Source organism: Rhagoletis zephyria, unplaced genomic scaffold, assembly GCF_001687245.7.
Source record: "Rhagoletis zephyria isolate East Lansing unplaced genomic scaffold, Rhagoletis_zephyria_1.1 Rzeph_scaffold_00097, whole genome shotgun sequence".
Lineage (NCBI taxonomy): Eukaryota > Metazoa > Arthropoda > Insecta > Diptera > Tephritidae > Rhagoletis > Rhagoletis zephyria.
Genome location: NW_016157181.1, coordinates 227,040 through 244,563, shown reverse-complemented (window position 1 = coordinate 244,563; position 17,524 = coordinate 227,040). Strand labels below are relative to the sequence as shown.

Sequence of the window (17,524 nt, the reverse complement as noted above, 5' to 3'; positions counted from 1 at the left end):
ATTGAGCCAAGAGCTTGTGTGAGCAAATCCAATTTTTGGCAGCAAATGTCAGTTACGCGGTTTTGCAGAATGACGATACGCGGTTTTGTACTTTAAACGGCGATACACATATGTATATAAAGTAAATTATACTCTTTCTGTAGTAATCTCTTTCATATCACATATTTTCATTTGTTAATTTAAAAAGAAAGAAGATTTCAATGTAGTTTAAAAAACTAACTTTGATTTATTTAAGGAGACTTTTATGAATTTTACTGAAAAGACTTTAAATACACTCTAAAAAATTTTTGTTTATTTGCGCATATTAAGAGAGGTAACCAGTTTCCTCTTTTAATGTGTGCAAATTCGCACGCCGTGTAATAAAATTAATCATTGCCTGTTTACTCTTACATACCAAATTTGTCGCAAGAGCAAAATTACACATAACATGTTTAAAATAAAGTAATGTTTATTATTAGTAGGAAATGAGTAGTCCACTTGCAAACAGCGTTATGTGATTTTATAATAGAAAGCCATAAATTTGAAAAAGTGACTACGACAACAAGAAACATTTAAATTGAATCTTTTTTATTATTACCTGAAAATTTGGATAATAAGTAGCCTTATAAAATTGTAACATAACATAACATGTCATAAGATAACATTAACAGTCTATACGACCTAAAGCAGCTTTCTAAGTTCATCAGAAGATTGATACTTTTGAAAGTTCATAAATAAGTATGATAGCGACTTTTGGAAGAAGACTTAACATTTGATGCTATTTTTTCAGAATATAAAAAGATTTTGCACTCTGTTGTTAGTGGACTACTTTAAATACTGGTACGTAATCCGCCAAAAACTAAGAATCGAAAAAATTTTACATAGCGCACTTTGCAAGTAGACTACTCAAATGTATTTGTAGTTTGAAAATTTTTGCAATTTTAAACATTCTATATATGTGTATTTATGTGTATATTTTAAAGATCTCAAGTTCAAAATCAAATACTGAACATCTTATACGTATATTTATACAGATTCTTGTTGAAAAATAGATACTTTTCAGTAGTAGTTTTACATGCTCTTTTTAGAGTGTACTTGCTATTTATTATATTTACTTTGCAAAATACTTATGCACAAAAAATGTACTTTATAAATTGAAATTACAAATGTTTCATTTTATGCACATGTATATTCCAAGTCCTTAAGATGGGTTAAATTATGTCTTTTTCATGAAAATGTTTGGTTTTCTTACAAATTATGAGATGTATATGTAAAAAAAGAAAATTGGATACATTTGGATACATTTTTGGCTTGGTCAGGGATACTTTTTCTTGAGACGTCGCGGCAACACTGCTTGGGTAGATATTTGGGAAGGTTTGACTATATCTTAAAGATGACTTTTTTACTCACGGCCAACTGTACGTAGCTATGAGTAGAATAAGGTCCCTCAATAAATTAAAAATTAAGTTGCGCTCTCAGGTCTCTAGCAATAAAACGTTAAAAGTTTCTTTTTATTTAATTTAAGTTATATTTTTATAGAAATATAGTTTCTTCTTTTATCGTACAAATCCAAGTATCAAACTTTGTGCAATATTAAAAAAAATCAGCAAACTTTCGTAAAAATCGAGAAAAACACTCTAAGAATGCAACGGTTATTTTTAGACATTTGAATCTTGCACTTTATTGTACTAATTAATTGAATGGGCTACAAAACTGCATACTCAAAATCTTTCTAAGAAATCTAATTAAAACACATATGAAAGTCTAAGTTCGGGCGGAGCCAAACATTAAATACTCGGCGCAAGTACTAAGTATATGATTTTCACCTTTCGGAAAGCTACCGCTACATGGTAAGCCGGGGTGTATCAGTTTTGAGTAAATTAGCGTCCTTAAATTTCGAAATATTGAAGTTTCAAGCATTTCTGAAATTTACCGTTATATGAAAAGCGGCCTCTATTTTAGTCCGATTTCAATAATTTTCAACGTTTTGCTTTTATGTGGCAAGCACAATAACCATAGTTTGGTACAAATTGGTAGAAAGGTTACCGAGATACATACATATATGTGATCATAAGTGGGCGCCCATTTTCCAAGATTTTATCATAAACGTATTTCTTGGTAAAGAATTGTTCCAAGCATCAATTTTGAATAAAGTAGCTTTAATATTTCTTGATTTATCGAAGATTTCGTATTTCTCCAAATTACCGTTATATGAGATGTGGGCGTGGTTATTGTCCGATTTTAAAAAATTTCGGCCATTTGGTATGCTGTAGCAAGGCTAACAACTGTTTGGAAGAAATTGGTGCAGCGGTTGCCAAGATATACACATGTGACCATAAGTGGGCGTGGCTACGCCCATTTTCCAAAAATGTATAATCTTATTTTTCGTCTAAAAATTATTGTAAGTATCAATTTGAGTGAATAATCTTCAGTAGTTACTAAAATATCGCAGTTTTCGTATTTCTGAAAATTACCGTTATATGGAAGGTAGGCGTGGTTATTGCCCGATTTTGCCCATTTTCGATACCATCCGTCCTACGCCCGAAAGAAGTGCACGTACAAAGTTTCGTTAAGATATCTCAAATTTTACTCGAGTTATCGTGTGCACAGATGGACGGGCGGACGGACGGACAGACAGACAGTCACCGCTTATTCGATTTCTCTTTTCATTCTGATCATTTACATATGTATATATTTGTCTATATCTATCTCATTTCGTTTTGCCTGTTACACACAACCGTTATGTGAAGAAAGTTATAATACCCTTGTGAACAAGTGCGGTCGGGTATAAATATCGACATTTTTAAAAGGGGTTTGTTCATATTTTTTAATAATATTTCACAAAGTTTTAAACTGGGATTTATAAGGTTTTTGTTAAAGAATAAACTACATTTTTATAAAAAACTACCAAATACCCGGGGTGCTTCACTGCGCCTTAAAAGTATTTTTGTGTTGTTTGATACCCGTATTGTAATATTTAATTAATTTTATCGATTTGATTAAAACAAATCAAACATGTGGCAACCTTCACAAAAATGTTTTCGATGGTCGATGGTTGCCCTGAAAAACAGAAGGTTGCTTAAAATGACAATATTATGAAATGCGTGATAAGGATAAGTAGGCAAAACATGCACTTTTACAGGGTTGAGTGTAAAGCAGTGTTTGCATTGTTCAACTTTGCGTTCAACTCTATGCAGGGTTGCACGAAAAAAAAATTTGAATGACAAAATGTTGGCTGCGCGTTTAAAAATTTCGGTTTTCATTTTAAACTTTTTGCACTACATATAATATCAAACTAAATTTAGTTGCAAATACAAACCTTCCAAGTTTGAAAAAAGAGAGCACATATCGCACACCGTCTTCAAAAGAGTCACAACTCAAAATTTGGCATTTTTGAAATTATGCGCTAAAAATGTACACAGACCTTTTATTTACCTTTCAGCAAAAGCTGGAGCAAATTTTTGTTATAATTTGTTAAAAACCCTAAGGTAAAGTCGTCCTTGCGCATATGATTAACATGTGCTACGAAATAGTTATTCGCATTTTCTGACGAACGTATTATTTTGAGTTGTGACTCTTTTGAAGACGGTGTGCGATATGTTGGGTTTAGAATTTAAACAGTTCGGTTTAAATTTTAAACCCAAACATTTTCTATTTCGTTTGCTGCACGTTACATTTCACGAAAGCTTTTTCATAATTAAGAATAAAAAAAAAACTTAAATTTCATGTTCCGTCTGATGGGGATTGAACCCGGACAGCATTGGTAGCAACTAGAGATGGGCACGGGCCTAAATTTTCGGGCCCGGCCCGGCACGAGTGCAAAATCCACTTTCAAAAACACGCACAAGCCCGCACGTTAAGAATTTTAGTGGGGCCCGCCCCGGCCCGGCCCGGCACGACGGGACACGCCCCAGCCCGGAAATAAAGAGCCAAATTTTATTGTATGTATACATATCGAGCCCTAACCACCAAAATAACCTAAGCGACATTTTTTTCAAAATTGTCTTATTGATGCAGAAATATTCCTCGATTATCTAGATACATTTCTGCATCAAAAAGAAAATTTTGAAATAAATGTCGCTTACGTTATTTTGGCAGTTAGGGCTCGATATGTTTTTATTTTTAATTTTGTGTTTATGTCCATATGTATATTTACTTAAGCGAATCAATATTTTACATCAAAGATTTTTATAATATATATTCTGGGAAGTAGAAAAAGTGGAAGGTATTTTATGTACAGATATGTATGTAAACAAAACTATTAAATATCATATATTTTCTATCGGTTTCCAAATATTTCTTTTCTTTGCTTTTCTCTTATCAAAAGATTTTTAAATATGTACTATTTTTTTTGTATAAAAACAAAAGCTCATCTAAATTTTTAGTATTAGCAACGGGCTTTTTCGTGCCTTTTCGTGCTTTTATGAAATTTTACTGAACGCCCAGGCCCGCACGAGTTCGTGCTGACAGCAAATATTCCGGCCCGTACCCGCGGGCTTACGCAGGGGCCCGTGCCCATCTCTAGTAGTAACCAATTGTATCAAGCATCTTTGCACACTCAGCTTCAGCCATGCATGTAAATGTGCTTTCAAATGTTGATTTTGAATCAACACAATTTGCTGTGTTGATGTCGTCAGTTCATAAGATTTGCTCTCTTTCTCTGAGAGACACCTTTATGCCTATTGCCATATTGAGGCAAACATTTTCCACTTCGGTTTAGATTGTAAACAAAATTTTCTATTTATGAAACCTAGAAACTAGAATTAAAACTTTTTGGTTTTAATTTTAAACCACTCATAGCAAACATCATTTTCTCGGCTGCTTGGACTAAAATTTAAACCAGAATATATTAAAAAGTTGCTTAAAAGTATTGACTGGTTTAAAAAGTAGACTATAAAAGATTAAGAAAGGCAGCAGTCCCAGCTCGGTTTAAAAATTAAACCCAAATTTTTGACCCTGTGGCGAGTAACTTTGTTCAAAGCGATTAGTTGAAAGTCCGTTTAACCAAAAGTTGAATGCAAAGTTGAACAAGCAAGGGTTTCCCTTCGCCTTTTTATGGCGAATATTTTGATATTTTTAGCCATTCAACTTTTTTCCGTGCAACCCTGCGTTGAGTTGAACGCAAATGTTGATCGCAAAGTTGAACAATGCAAACATTGCTTAACATCAAACACATTTTTCACCATGGAAGAAGAAAATGTTTTTGTGACAAATGAAATCAGCATTAGCTTTTATAGAGAAATTGTATTTTAATCAATAACGTACGTATTTGTGTTGAAGAGTTGTTGTGTTCTTAATAACAAGAATAAAAGAAATGAGTTAAAGGCATCAAAATGGTTTTTGTTAATACAAAAAAATGGTTTTTGTTAATGCAAAAAAATGGTTTTTGTTAATGCAAAAAAATGTTTTTTTTTTTTAAATATACCTTTTGGCTTAACCGCTGCAATTGCGTGCTTTAGCCTTTTTTTGTCGGCAAAAAAACGTATGCGACAAACTCACCTGTTTCATTAAAGATGTGCAAGTAAAACCACCAGTATTATATACCTAAAATCAATCGTAACTTGTTCACTGACCTTCACGTTAGTATCAACAATAATTACCGTGTTAATAAAAAATAACGCCTACTTAAAAATTTACTTTTTGTCGCTTACACCTTTTTGGCGGTTAGGGCTCGAGTAGATGCGAGCTAATCCGGTTTTAATTAAGGGTTTCAAATGGGGTTGCATACACGTTAACTGATATGACTCGAAAATATGTCCCCAAACGTATAATACAACCATATGCCAATTTATTCTCTAGGAAAATTATATTAAAAATCTGTGGTTTTTCAAGACAATGCGAGGGTCACTAAAAAGTCTGTAGAATACCTAAGAAGATATTCCTAAGCCTTTGGTTACGCTCAAACAAATTGGTGGAGCAGTGTTCTCTGTACCTCAAAAACAGGGGTTTTGAACGCGATAACAGCTTATTCTCGCGTTGAAAGTTGTAGTCTGCGAAGCTTATCTTTAATGAGAGCACGCATTACGAAAAAACAGGCGACCATTTTTTCAAAATGCTTCTTGCGCGAATCACTTTTGTTAGATTTTTCTTATATTGGATATGGCGTGCTGGTATTTTTGTAGCATTTGTCCGCGTCAATCGAGTCGACACATAATTCATAGACTATGTGGGATCCAACGCGTCCATAGCTTTCTAACCGGCAAATCTTCACATTGTATACCGATACCTGTGTAAAAAAAAAAAAAAAATTTCAAGAATGCCCCAATTCAGAATTTTATTTATTTATTCTCAGAATTTGGTTGAAGAACTCCCTATCTCAGCTGCCGATTTAATGTATTTTCAGCTGAGATAAGGCGTTTTGAACCGAGTTCTGAAATAGGGTGTTTATCAATATAATTCTGAAATAGGGCGCTCTTCAATCAAATTCTGAAGTAGGACGATCTTGAAAAGTTTTCTGAGATAGGGCGTTTTCGAACTTGCTGCCGAGATGGACGATCTTCCACTCACGATATATGGTACGGCCGATCCAACTTCAATATATGTCGTATATTGATCCTCGATGATTTCTGGCGTACAAACCGATGATGGACGACCTTCTCGATGTTCATCGGCGAGCGAAGTACAGCTCACTCAACAATTATAAGTACTGGATGGTGTTTCATCTCCAAAAGTCAATAAACAATATATTAGAAAAGATATCTGCCTTCGTTGGCAAGAGCGACGGTTTAAGAACAGGTCGCAACAGCTCTCCTTCAGAGGTCCTTATTTTAATAACCCGAACGATATCATCAGCGCCAGAGTGACTGTCTGCCGAGCCACGCTTTCATTTCTTCGGCGGTGAATTTCTGTCGTGAGCGAATTCATGTCGCACAGCGTTTCGACTATATGGATGTACGTGGAAAGAAATTGAGAAAAATTTGGTAAAGATTGATTAATTGCCACGCCCTCTACTCTTGTGGGCGGTAACATTAAATTTGGTCCGATTTCGATGAAATTTAGTTTGTAGGCTTTCTTTTATTAGAAAACTTAACTACAAAATATGGGGAAGAAGTCATTAAATGTGATCAAATTTTCGTTTCCTGCTTTCCACTCTCAGGAGACAAAGGTTATACTATAAAATGACATAGGTGTAAATACTCGCTTTTTTCCCAATGTTTGGTGAGATTTTTTCATTGTTCTAAAAATTCTTTTCGCGAAATTATGCAAAAAGAAGCAGAAATGAAAAATTGCGAAAATCAAAAATGATAAAGTCGCGCTAAAAGATCCAATTAAATATTCGAAAGCTACATAGAATTCTCTAAAACATTCGTCTAATTTCAAGACCTGACGGACCGGTGTTCGCACTTTTTTTTACTGACAATCTTTAGCATCTACAATTTAAAGTAAATTTTTTTATAAGAAAATAGGAAAGTACCAAATAAAGGATAAATACCTTCACCTGAATATACCACGACACTTAAATAATTGATTACATTTGGAAAAGGAACATTTGCTCAAAGGCAACTAAACTGAATAGACGGTATCGCGCCGATTCCCGTATTTTTTCGGAAATGTATCGTTCGTGAAGAAGGGGGTGAATAAATAATGTGGTGGTATTTATGGCTTTTACTTTTCCCTCTCGTAAGTCCAACCGGTTTTTTTTTTATCAATTGTCCCCATGACTTTTTTCTAAAGGGTGTTTTTTTAGACGTGTGGTTTTCAATCAGGCAATACTTTTTTCGGAGTTGGTCTTTTTGACAGCTGTTACTTGATTTATACTCAGTTTGGTTTGTCATTTCATAATGAACAGACTTACTCCGGAACAGCGTTTGCAAATCGTGCAAATTTATTACCATCGCGCGCTGCGTACAATATTCGGTCGACATAATCGCCCTGCAGAGTCGGTAATTCGAGCAACCATGAATCGGTTTCGCACCACGTTTACTCTAGTGGATAATGCGCATCATCAGAGCTGCCGTACAGTGCGCACCAAAGACGCTATTGCTGCTGTGGAGCAGAGTATCGAAGAAGACCCGAATGCGTCCATCCGCCTCGCGCGCAACAATTGGAGATGTGCCCATCCACTTTATGGAAGATTTTGCGGAAGGATCTTGGTTTGCGGCTTACAAAATCCAACTCGTGCAAGAATTGAACCCGAAACCATCAAGCTCGTCGCACGTTTGGTGAATGGGCCCAAAACGAGATGGCCACCGATCCCGATTTTCACAAGAACATTTTTTTTTTCTGGGATGAAGCTGAATTTTGGTTGAATGGGTACGTTAATAAACAAAATTGTCGCATTTGGAGTAATGATAATCCACAAGCCATTGTTGAGACGCCCCTGCATCCTCAAAAAGTCACTGTTTGGTGTGCTCTATTGGCAGAGGGAATCATTGGTCCATACTTCTTCAAAAATGAATCCGGCCATAATGTTACAGTTAATAGGGAACGCTATAGAGCCATGATTAATGACTTTTTCGTGCTTGAATTGGAGGATGTTGATGTGGACGACCTTTGGTTCCAACAAGGCGAAGCAAACTTTTGGTGACGTGCGATTTAACACCTCTGGACTATTTTTTGTGGAGTTATATGAGGCCGCTTGTCTACGCAGATAAGCCCGAGACGATTGACGCCTTGGAAGAGAATGTTCGGAGCGTTATTGCTGACATACGGCACCAATTGCTGCAAAAAGTGGTAGAAAATTGGGTTTCTCGGCTGGAATTTATTCGAGCCTATTGCGGCGGCCACTTGCCCGAAATAATTTTAAAACATAATGGCAAACCTTTATCTTTATAATAAAGCTAAATTCTTGGCCATAACATTAAACTATATGCGTTTTATTTCTTCTTGAAAACCACATGTCCAAAAAAAAAAAACACCCTTTACCTGCCTCCGTTTAGTCGAAACACTGTGCGTCGTCTTTTTGTAAATTTTGTGCTGAACGAAGTCGTTTCATGCGTTGCAGAATATTTGCGAGATATTCTTGTCGCGGGCACATCCAGAAATGTTGCCTTATCGCTGTAATGATTTGCCATCGTGAAAGAGCGTTCCCGTGAATATCTCCAAATCTGGATCAGGGGAGGCCTTTTAGCGGTTCGCCAACCGTAAAATGACCTGGTGTCAGGAATGTTGCGAATTCCTCGTAGGATAAAAGATTAGAGTCCAAGGAACGTTTCAGGTGGTATTTGGTGCGATTTATACCAACTTCCCAATACCCACCTATGTGAGGAGCGCTAGGTGGATTGAAGTGCCAAGTCGTTTGGCAGTCAACGAAGTAGGATGCCAGTTTTTCATCACCAATACAGCGTTCAAATGCAGCGATAAAGCTAATTCAAGAAAGGTCCCGGCCAACTCCAAGTGCGTTGCGCCTGTGCTCATGCATGCAAAGCTGTTAGATTCCGGGCCCGATACTCGCTTATTTGTGTTGGGCTGAATAGAGGATTAGAATGCGAATTAAATGCGCGGTTACTCGTTTAAGGGCCGTTTTCCCAAGTAACCTGTAACTTTAAAGCTCACTTTATATATAAAGGTTACATTAAAATGTATGATTGTGTCTAAAGTGAAGCATTTTATTATCGGTTTTAAATTGGTTTACAACCAAGAAACATACATACGTCAAAAACCGATAATAGAAATACTTAACTTTAGACGTTGCTTTAATCCAACCTTTAAATATAAAGTGAGCTTTAAAGTTAAAGGTTACTTCAGAGAATGGCCCTAAGTCTATTGTAGGAGTGGTATCTGGTTAACTAATCCCATTCTTCGGCGGTTTGTGCTAAATTCGAAATGGATTTGCTGGAAATCAGCTCCACCTCAGTTGTGCACTGCGTAGAATATTGAAACCCGAATGGATTACGTTCTTGAAGCCATGGGTCGAATCGTCACAGTGGTAAACGAGGAACTCGTTACGTAAATTATTATTTCACTTTTAAATGGGAAATAATACCAAAATCTGAGTTTTGCTTTATTTCCAACAAAGTTTGGAAATAAAACAAATTTTGCCTTATTTCCCATTGCTTATTTATACTATTTGTAAAGTATGTAGTCACCCACGCCACGCTGCGTGCGACGTCGCGCCCGCGTCCTCCGCCCCTCCCCTCCTTTCGCAGTTATGGACTGCTGTCATTATGATCGTTTAGAAAAGGTATAATAATAAAATGACACTATTTCACTTCTGAAACTACTTTTTAATGTCCAAGTAATGGAAATTATTGCGTATGGTGTTATTGCATGCACCCCACCCATGGTGGAATTACACCAGGTGAAGTAATATTATAGTGAGAAGAAATATTTTGACACTGCCTTATTTAAAAACATGCCTATAAAATGTGACTATAAGACATCCGAATGTCAGAAAATAAAGCGAGGGGAAATTTCCACTACCAAATCCGAGTCTGTCGAGAAATCCGAGTTTGGTTAAGAATTTCAATTACACTCTTGGTATTGTGGTTCTACTTCCGGAACAATTTCGTGCTAATTGAAATTTTTTTTTCTGATATGAAATTGGCCATTTCATATAGATTCTGTCGCTGAATTCATATCTGAAAAATATGCACAGCCTTTTAAAATACATCTCTTGTCCTTTCACAAGCCGCACAGTGTGCTTTTTGAACACTGCACGCGAATTAATCGTAGCGCTTTCGACAGAAGCATCATTTTGATACGAAACAAAATGGTTTTGAAAGCTAAAGTAAATCCCTTTCAATTCTGGCCACAGAGCCACAATTACCCCTTGACATTAAAAAAATTGGTGAAAAGCAGAGTTCTTCAAAAAAAATATATGCAAAATACACGGGATTTATTCCAAAAAAAAAAGTTTATGTATTTTTTATTATACTTGTATTATAGATTTTGAGACGAGCAATACGATTCCACTGTTCAAAATTCGAAGAAAAATTTGAACACCTTAATTTTAAAAATGCATTATTTATAGCATTTTTTTCTATTTGCATGCAGCTTCCTTCACTCAATTATATATCCCTGTAACAACAATTGCAATTCAAGACCTTTAATTTGAGCTAAGATAGAAGCCTCTAGGCCCTCTGAGAGCCAAGTTATAACAATTTTAAACCAAACTTCGAAGCTGCTGTACTAGTTTTTACTCCGAAATTAGAAAAAAAAATAAAAACTGCCTAAAATATCGAATAAAATTTCGAAGCTTAACTTTAGAATCGTAATAATTTAGCTCTGAAAGGGCCTAGAGACTTCTTCCGTGGCTTAAATTAAAGGTCTTGAATAGCACTAAAACTGACTTGTTTTTCGAGGGGTAACAATTGTGTGAAGGATGCTCAGCTGCATGCAAATAATAAAAAATGCAATTATAACGCATTGAGGGGTTGATATTTTTTTTTCGTTTTTTAAACAGTGGAATCATGTTTCTCATCCCAAAATCTTTAATATTAGTATAATAAAAAATTCAAAAAATGTTTTTTTTTTTTTTTTTAAATATATCCGTTGGATTTTGCATGTTTTTTTCAAAGAACACTATTTTTGATAAATTTTTTTAAGGTCAAGTAGTGATTGTGACTCAATGGCAATATTTTTCCTTGAATCGCAATTAAATTAGCTTTCAAAGTCATTTTGCTTCATATCAAAATATTTCTTCTGACGAAAGCGCTACGATTAATTGGCATGAAGTGTTAAAAAAGCACACTATGTGCCGTCGAGTTAGCTCGAATATTTTATTTTTCAGTCAAGAAATGTAATTTTGAAGTTTTAAAATTACTACGCTGTATATATAACATATGACTCAAAACATATGATTTGCAAAAATATAATTCATTTATATACAATAAAGGGTGATTTTTTAAGAGCTTGATAACTTTTTTTTTAAAAAAAACGCATAAAATTTGCAAAATCTCATCGGTTCTTTATTTGAAACGTTAGATTGGTCCATGACATTTACTTTTTGAAGATAATTTCATTTAAATGTTGACCGCGGCTGCGTCTTAGGTGGTCCATTCGGAAAGTCCAATTTTGGGCAACTTTTTCGAGCATTTCGGCCGGAATAGCCCGAATTTCTTCGGAAATGTTGTCTTCCAAAGCTGGAATAGTTGCTGGCTTATTTCTGTAGACTTTAGACTTGACGTAGCCCCACAAAAAATAGTCTAAAGGCGTCAAATCGCATGATCTTGGTGGCCAACTTANTCAAAGCATACTGAGCATCTTTCTCTTTGACACCATGTCTGAAATCCCACGTGATCTGTCAAATACTAATGCATGAAAATCCTAACCTCAAAAAAATCACCCGTTATATGTAGCAGGTGGCGCCGATGGCAATACCGCTAATCGGCTCTCAGTGAATTTGACAGAATCAGCTGTTTTGCTGACGTCACAGTCCAGATGACAGCATTAGTGATGTGCTGAGTCAATACTTTTAAGTAAATAAAGCAAATTTTTGTTATTTCACATTCAATTGGGAAATAACACAAATTTGCGTTATTGCCGTTTGTGTTATTTCTCTCAACACCCGACTCAAATGACATTAGTGTTGCGAATTCCATAGACTTGTTTAGTGACCCTCGTACTATGTGCACTTGTGTTTTTATTTTTAAAATTCAATGCATTTGTGGTATTTGGTTTTGTATTCCCTTTATTATACATAAGTACATACATATACATACGTTTTCTCTTCGTATATTTATTTGCTTGTTTTATTAGCAGCACATTCTCTCATCTATTTCATGCCTCTTCGCATCAAAAAAAATTGCACATTTTTAAAAGCCGTGCTTAGATCACCATTAACACGAAATTGCATAGAAAAATACATACGTATGTGAATTGACATTTGTACTTTTAATTATTTACTTACTTATTTGCTTTATTAACATGGCGATTATATGTAATACCAAAAATGTTTTTTATTTTGTAAATATCACCAACAATTTCCATACACATCATCGTCAATATTCATTGAACTTTTTTAAAAGTTTATCAAAATTGTATTTATTGTAAATTCTAGAAGATATGTATGTTTCAAATGTTTGTTTATACTTTTATTGCGGTACTGTACCGAGGACACTTGTTCAACCTTACCATTTTGTTCAAATTATAGGAAGTTATCTTACCCAAGAATCAAGGATCGCTTGGCTTCAGTATTATTGGTGGTACGGATCATTCGTGCGTGCCGTTTGGATCACATGAGCCTGGAATATTTATTTCGCATGTAAGTAATCGATTAGTTTAATTAAAGTGTAGATCAGCTTCAACTAGTTTTTAGATAAATTTAAAAAAAAAAAAAAAAAAAAAACAATAGTAAGCTAATCTCAATAAGAAAATAGATTAATAGAAAAATCATATTTCCATGAGGAAATATTAGCTCTGACCCTAGAAATGCAACACCCATTAGTCCCCAAAGAGCACCAAGTAGGGTTTTTAAATTTTACACGATAAAAACTCCCTACAAACGAAGTCTAACAATACATTGTTATACATCAGGTATGCCTAGTCCAGGGCACTTGCTTATGGAGTTCTGCCAGCGTTGGGCATGACTGTTACACATACATATATATTTTTAAAAGTCTATAAATCCCCTTTACAAAACATGTTTAATTTTTTCATTCGAAAAAGTAAAAAACGAAAAGTAGTCAAACTGTTAATAGATAAGTGCATCGCGTATTCAAATGACTGTTTTTTTCATGTTGTTGTTGTTGTGTACCCTACCTATAACCTACATTAAGTTTTGTTTCGGGTATCTTTCGTTATTTTTTTTGGAACACCGTGTAATAGTTTAGAAATAGAAGAGGCTGATGTTTTGGCTTCATGCATTTCTGAACACAGGTATACTTATGAACAGAGCCGAAAATTTTAAGCTCTGGTCGCATTGTAGGACTTTTATTTTTTTGACGTGGTCTAATATACATACAGTCGGCGTCAAAAATATGAATACCCTGACGTTTTGACGATTTTTTTCGTTTGTATTTTCCATAAAATTTTTTTTTGTTATTTTGTTATAAAAATATAACTCATTCAATATCATATAGAGCTCGGGAAAATTCAAGAAATACTAACAAACTTTATAATTCGATTTCTTCATGATTTCGCATGAACAAAATCTATTTTTAGGTGGAAGAAAATGCCAAAAAAAAAAAAAAAAAAATCTCAAAAATCAACGGTAATTTTTATAGACTTGAAACTTTATACTAAAATTCAATGGGCTACAAAACTGCGTACTCAAAATTTTTCTAAGAAATCGAATTGAAAAGTCAAAAATTTTGATGTCATTGAAAAATTTGATGCTGCTGATTTTTGCTGTTGAACTAACTATATTTTTATAAAAAAAATAAGAAAAATTTGCTATGGAGTATATAAATAATAAAACGTCTGAGTATTCATATTTTTGACGCTGACTGTAATACTGGGGTGTTCGATTATTCGCTTTTTTTCCAAAACCGGTTCTAGAGTTTTACGAAAAATTGCAATTTGTAAAAAACTGGTGCTCGATGTTGAACTTAAGAAAAAACCTGATAAACCAGTTTTATTTTACATTGTTTTCATACAATGGAAATGCTTATATAGGTATGAAGTCATGACCAAAAATTACAATAAAACTATAAACAATAAAGATAGCTTTCATTTAGAAAATAACGAAAAAGCAACATCAAAAAAGTTTTTTTTTCACATAGCGGTCTCCCTTCGGCAGACCTACGAGTGCACTTCTGCTATAAAAAATGTTCTTCGGAAGGTGAGTAAAAGAGTAGATCTCTCCATTTGCATCACAACATCAAGAAGCTGAGCACGAGGAGAAGCTCGGCCAAACCGGAAGAAAACGCTTAAGCGTTAAACATTCATTTATTGGAATTATGTATGATATACTGTTCATCCCAAAATAACCTAGAACTGGAAAAAACCTTGGAAACTTCGAAAATCTCGAAAATTTTATTGAGAGGTACAGATTTGTACGAAATAAAAAACGGTTTCATCGATAAAAAGTCCGGTTTATTCGATATTCGAAAAATCAAGATTTCAAACAAAAAAAAACACCGCCTACACTGAGGGAAACAATGCATATTAAAAATGAATACTTTATATTTGATTATCGTTTAAAAATGTTCGTATTTAAAAATAATATTTTCATACAGAATTTATTACGCACGTATTTGACTGTGTGAGTGTACGTACGCACCCCAAGCATGCAGAGCGCCGCTCTGAGTGCCCCTGCAGGGAAACCGCGGACTGGTGCATAAAATTTCTAGTTCCGTACAAGAACTTTATCGCCAAAAACGAACCAGTCCGATAGTAAGTAGATCCCCACCAGTTCAAAATCAGCGAAATGTGGGACTCATAAAAAACTATTTTATTTCTCTTTTTTTCATTAGAAATCTATATTTAAAGTGCCGAATTTAGAACTGGTTCGGAATTATAGAAAAAGGGACGCAGAACGAACTAGATCTTATCTGTCGAATTTAGAACTAGTTCGAAACTATCGAAAAAGGGATGCGGCGGGGGGCTTGTTTACTTTACATAGATATGTGTTTGGCGGCTTTTTCGTTCAAATGCACTTTCATTTTGCACTTCGCAGATGCTATTTCATAGTTTGGTAATAGAAAACAAAACTTTGTGTTAACATATTAACATCTTGGGGCCGTCTGGAAACTAACCAATAACAGCGAGCACCTATGCAAAGTCAGCTACAGCCAAAGGTATGTAAACGTACATTTCTTACAATCATTCAAACAAATTTAATTTCAAATCGAAAAAACGTTTCTTTGAAAATAGAAGAACCGAAAGATTTAAAAATCATGATACTTTTTTCTTTCGTCTGGCGTTTTTAAAACTGGTTCGGAACTATATCGCCATGTTAAATTCGCCAGTTGTTTGTATGCAAAAGAGATTAATCGCGAACCAGTGCTGGGTCTAAACGTACTACAGGCGCACCAGTTCAGAACTACATGTTTGTCCGTACAAATCGCGTGCTGTGGTGTTGATGGATATTCAACATTTGAAAGCAAATTTATATGCCTGGGTGTAGCTGAGTGCGTAAAGATGCTTACCACAAGTTGTTGATATCCGGAGATGGTCGGGTTCGAATTCCACTGCAAATCCACATGCAAATTAATTTTTTTTTTTTTAGTTTTTGTCTTGATTATTCACTTCACAGATGCTTTTTCCGTACGAACGCGGTAATTTTAATATGCGCGTAATTGAATTGAATATTTACCAATATACAGTACTTTCGTTGACGTTTATAGTAAGATCAATTACATTTCTATTTGATTTTAATATTTTTTTCCCCAGCGCGGGGCACTTGCTTATAGAGTTCTTCCAGCGTTAGACATGACTGCTTTATAGTATATATGTTGCCCTATATCCAACGTAGGTTTGAATTGAAAATATATGGGGAAATCTTTTGAAATCGGGAGATTTTACGTATTGACTTATTACTGCTGCCACAAAGCATCTCCACTGTCAAGTCCGGTTTCTATACCTTCGTTAATTCCACGTATATGTGTAAATATCACTAAATAGTTATTTTTAACAGAACTATCGGTTTATATGACTAACTTACTCGCTAAAATCTAGAAAATCTGGAAGTTTCTAGTGCAACTCGCATAAAATCTAACTTTGATTAATGTATTACTCTTTGAGGTTTTCAGACTTTCATTTCTGAGGAATAGAAAAACACTGTAGCTGAATTTGGCGTATTTAAAAAAAAATCGTGAATTTTCTCGTTATAGGCGTTGAGCGGTACTTAGTATTCAGAACTCGATTCTCAAAAAGATCGAGAGCACCCGATTTTTAAAAGAATCGATACTGAGTACAGAACGTAAGAGAACTCGAGTGTATTCAGTATTCTAAAGTACTCGGTTCCAATCATCACTTTGATACATGTAATCAGGATCGATTAAAAGTACTGAGTATTAAGTGTCGAACAGGTACTTAAAAGTACTGTGTTTTTTTAAATTTACCGGTATTTAGAAATTAATGTACTCGATTACACTACTTGAACCCAGTAAAGTTAGCCATTCATAAACTGATGCCAGCTTGTGAGATTTCTACACTAAGAATTGAAATTTAAAGAAGATACTCAGTACTTCCAAAAATACCCGATCTTTAAAAGTATCGATACCAGAGACCTTGATCCTCAAAAGTACTCGATCCCTGTAGGGAAACGAACTAGTGCGGAACTGGTTCGGTTCTAGTGCGTTTGGAATCATGACTAGTACGTGTTAATTCTCTTTTTCATGCTAGCGACTGGCGAATTTAACATTGCGATGTCCTAGGAAGTGTCAATTGTCCCCCGTTGCATCCCTTTGGCTCTAGTTCCGAACCAGTTCTGAATTCGACAGATAAGATTTAGTTCGTTGTGCATCCCTTTTTCTATAGTTCCGAACCAGTTCCAAATTCGACAGATGAGATATAGTTCGTTCTGCATCCCCTTTTCTTTAGTTCCAAACCAGTTCCTAATTCGACAGATGAGATCTAGTTCGATCTGCATCCATTTTTTATATGTAGTTCCCAACCTGTTATAAATTCGTCACCTTAGATCTACATTTTTAATCAGGTTTGTCGAAACATTTCCCTTCTATATTAAATACGATCGGTTGAGGGAAGGACAATACAATCA

General features: G+C 34.9%; 1 protein-coding gene across 9 annotated transcripts in view; it reads left to right on the top strand.

Annotated features, from left to right (window-relative positions):
• The window catches only part of LOC108376139 (scribble planar cell polarity protein), a 483,715-nt gene that overhangs the window by 279,201 nt on the left and 186,990 nt on the right, over positions 1–17,524 (top strand). For all 9 annotated transcript variants that reach the window (XM_017632340.1, XM_017632355.1, XM_017632348.1 and 6 more), the window contains one exon: positions 13,013–13,123. In XM_017632340.1, the coding sequence (XP_017487829.1) occupies positions 13,013–13,123 (111 nt within the window). The remainder of the gene's footprint in view (positions 1–13,012; positions 13,124–17,524) is intronic.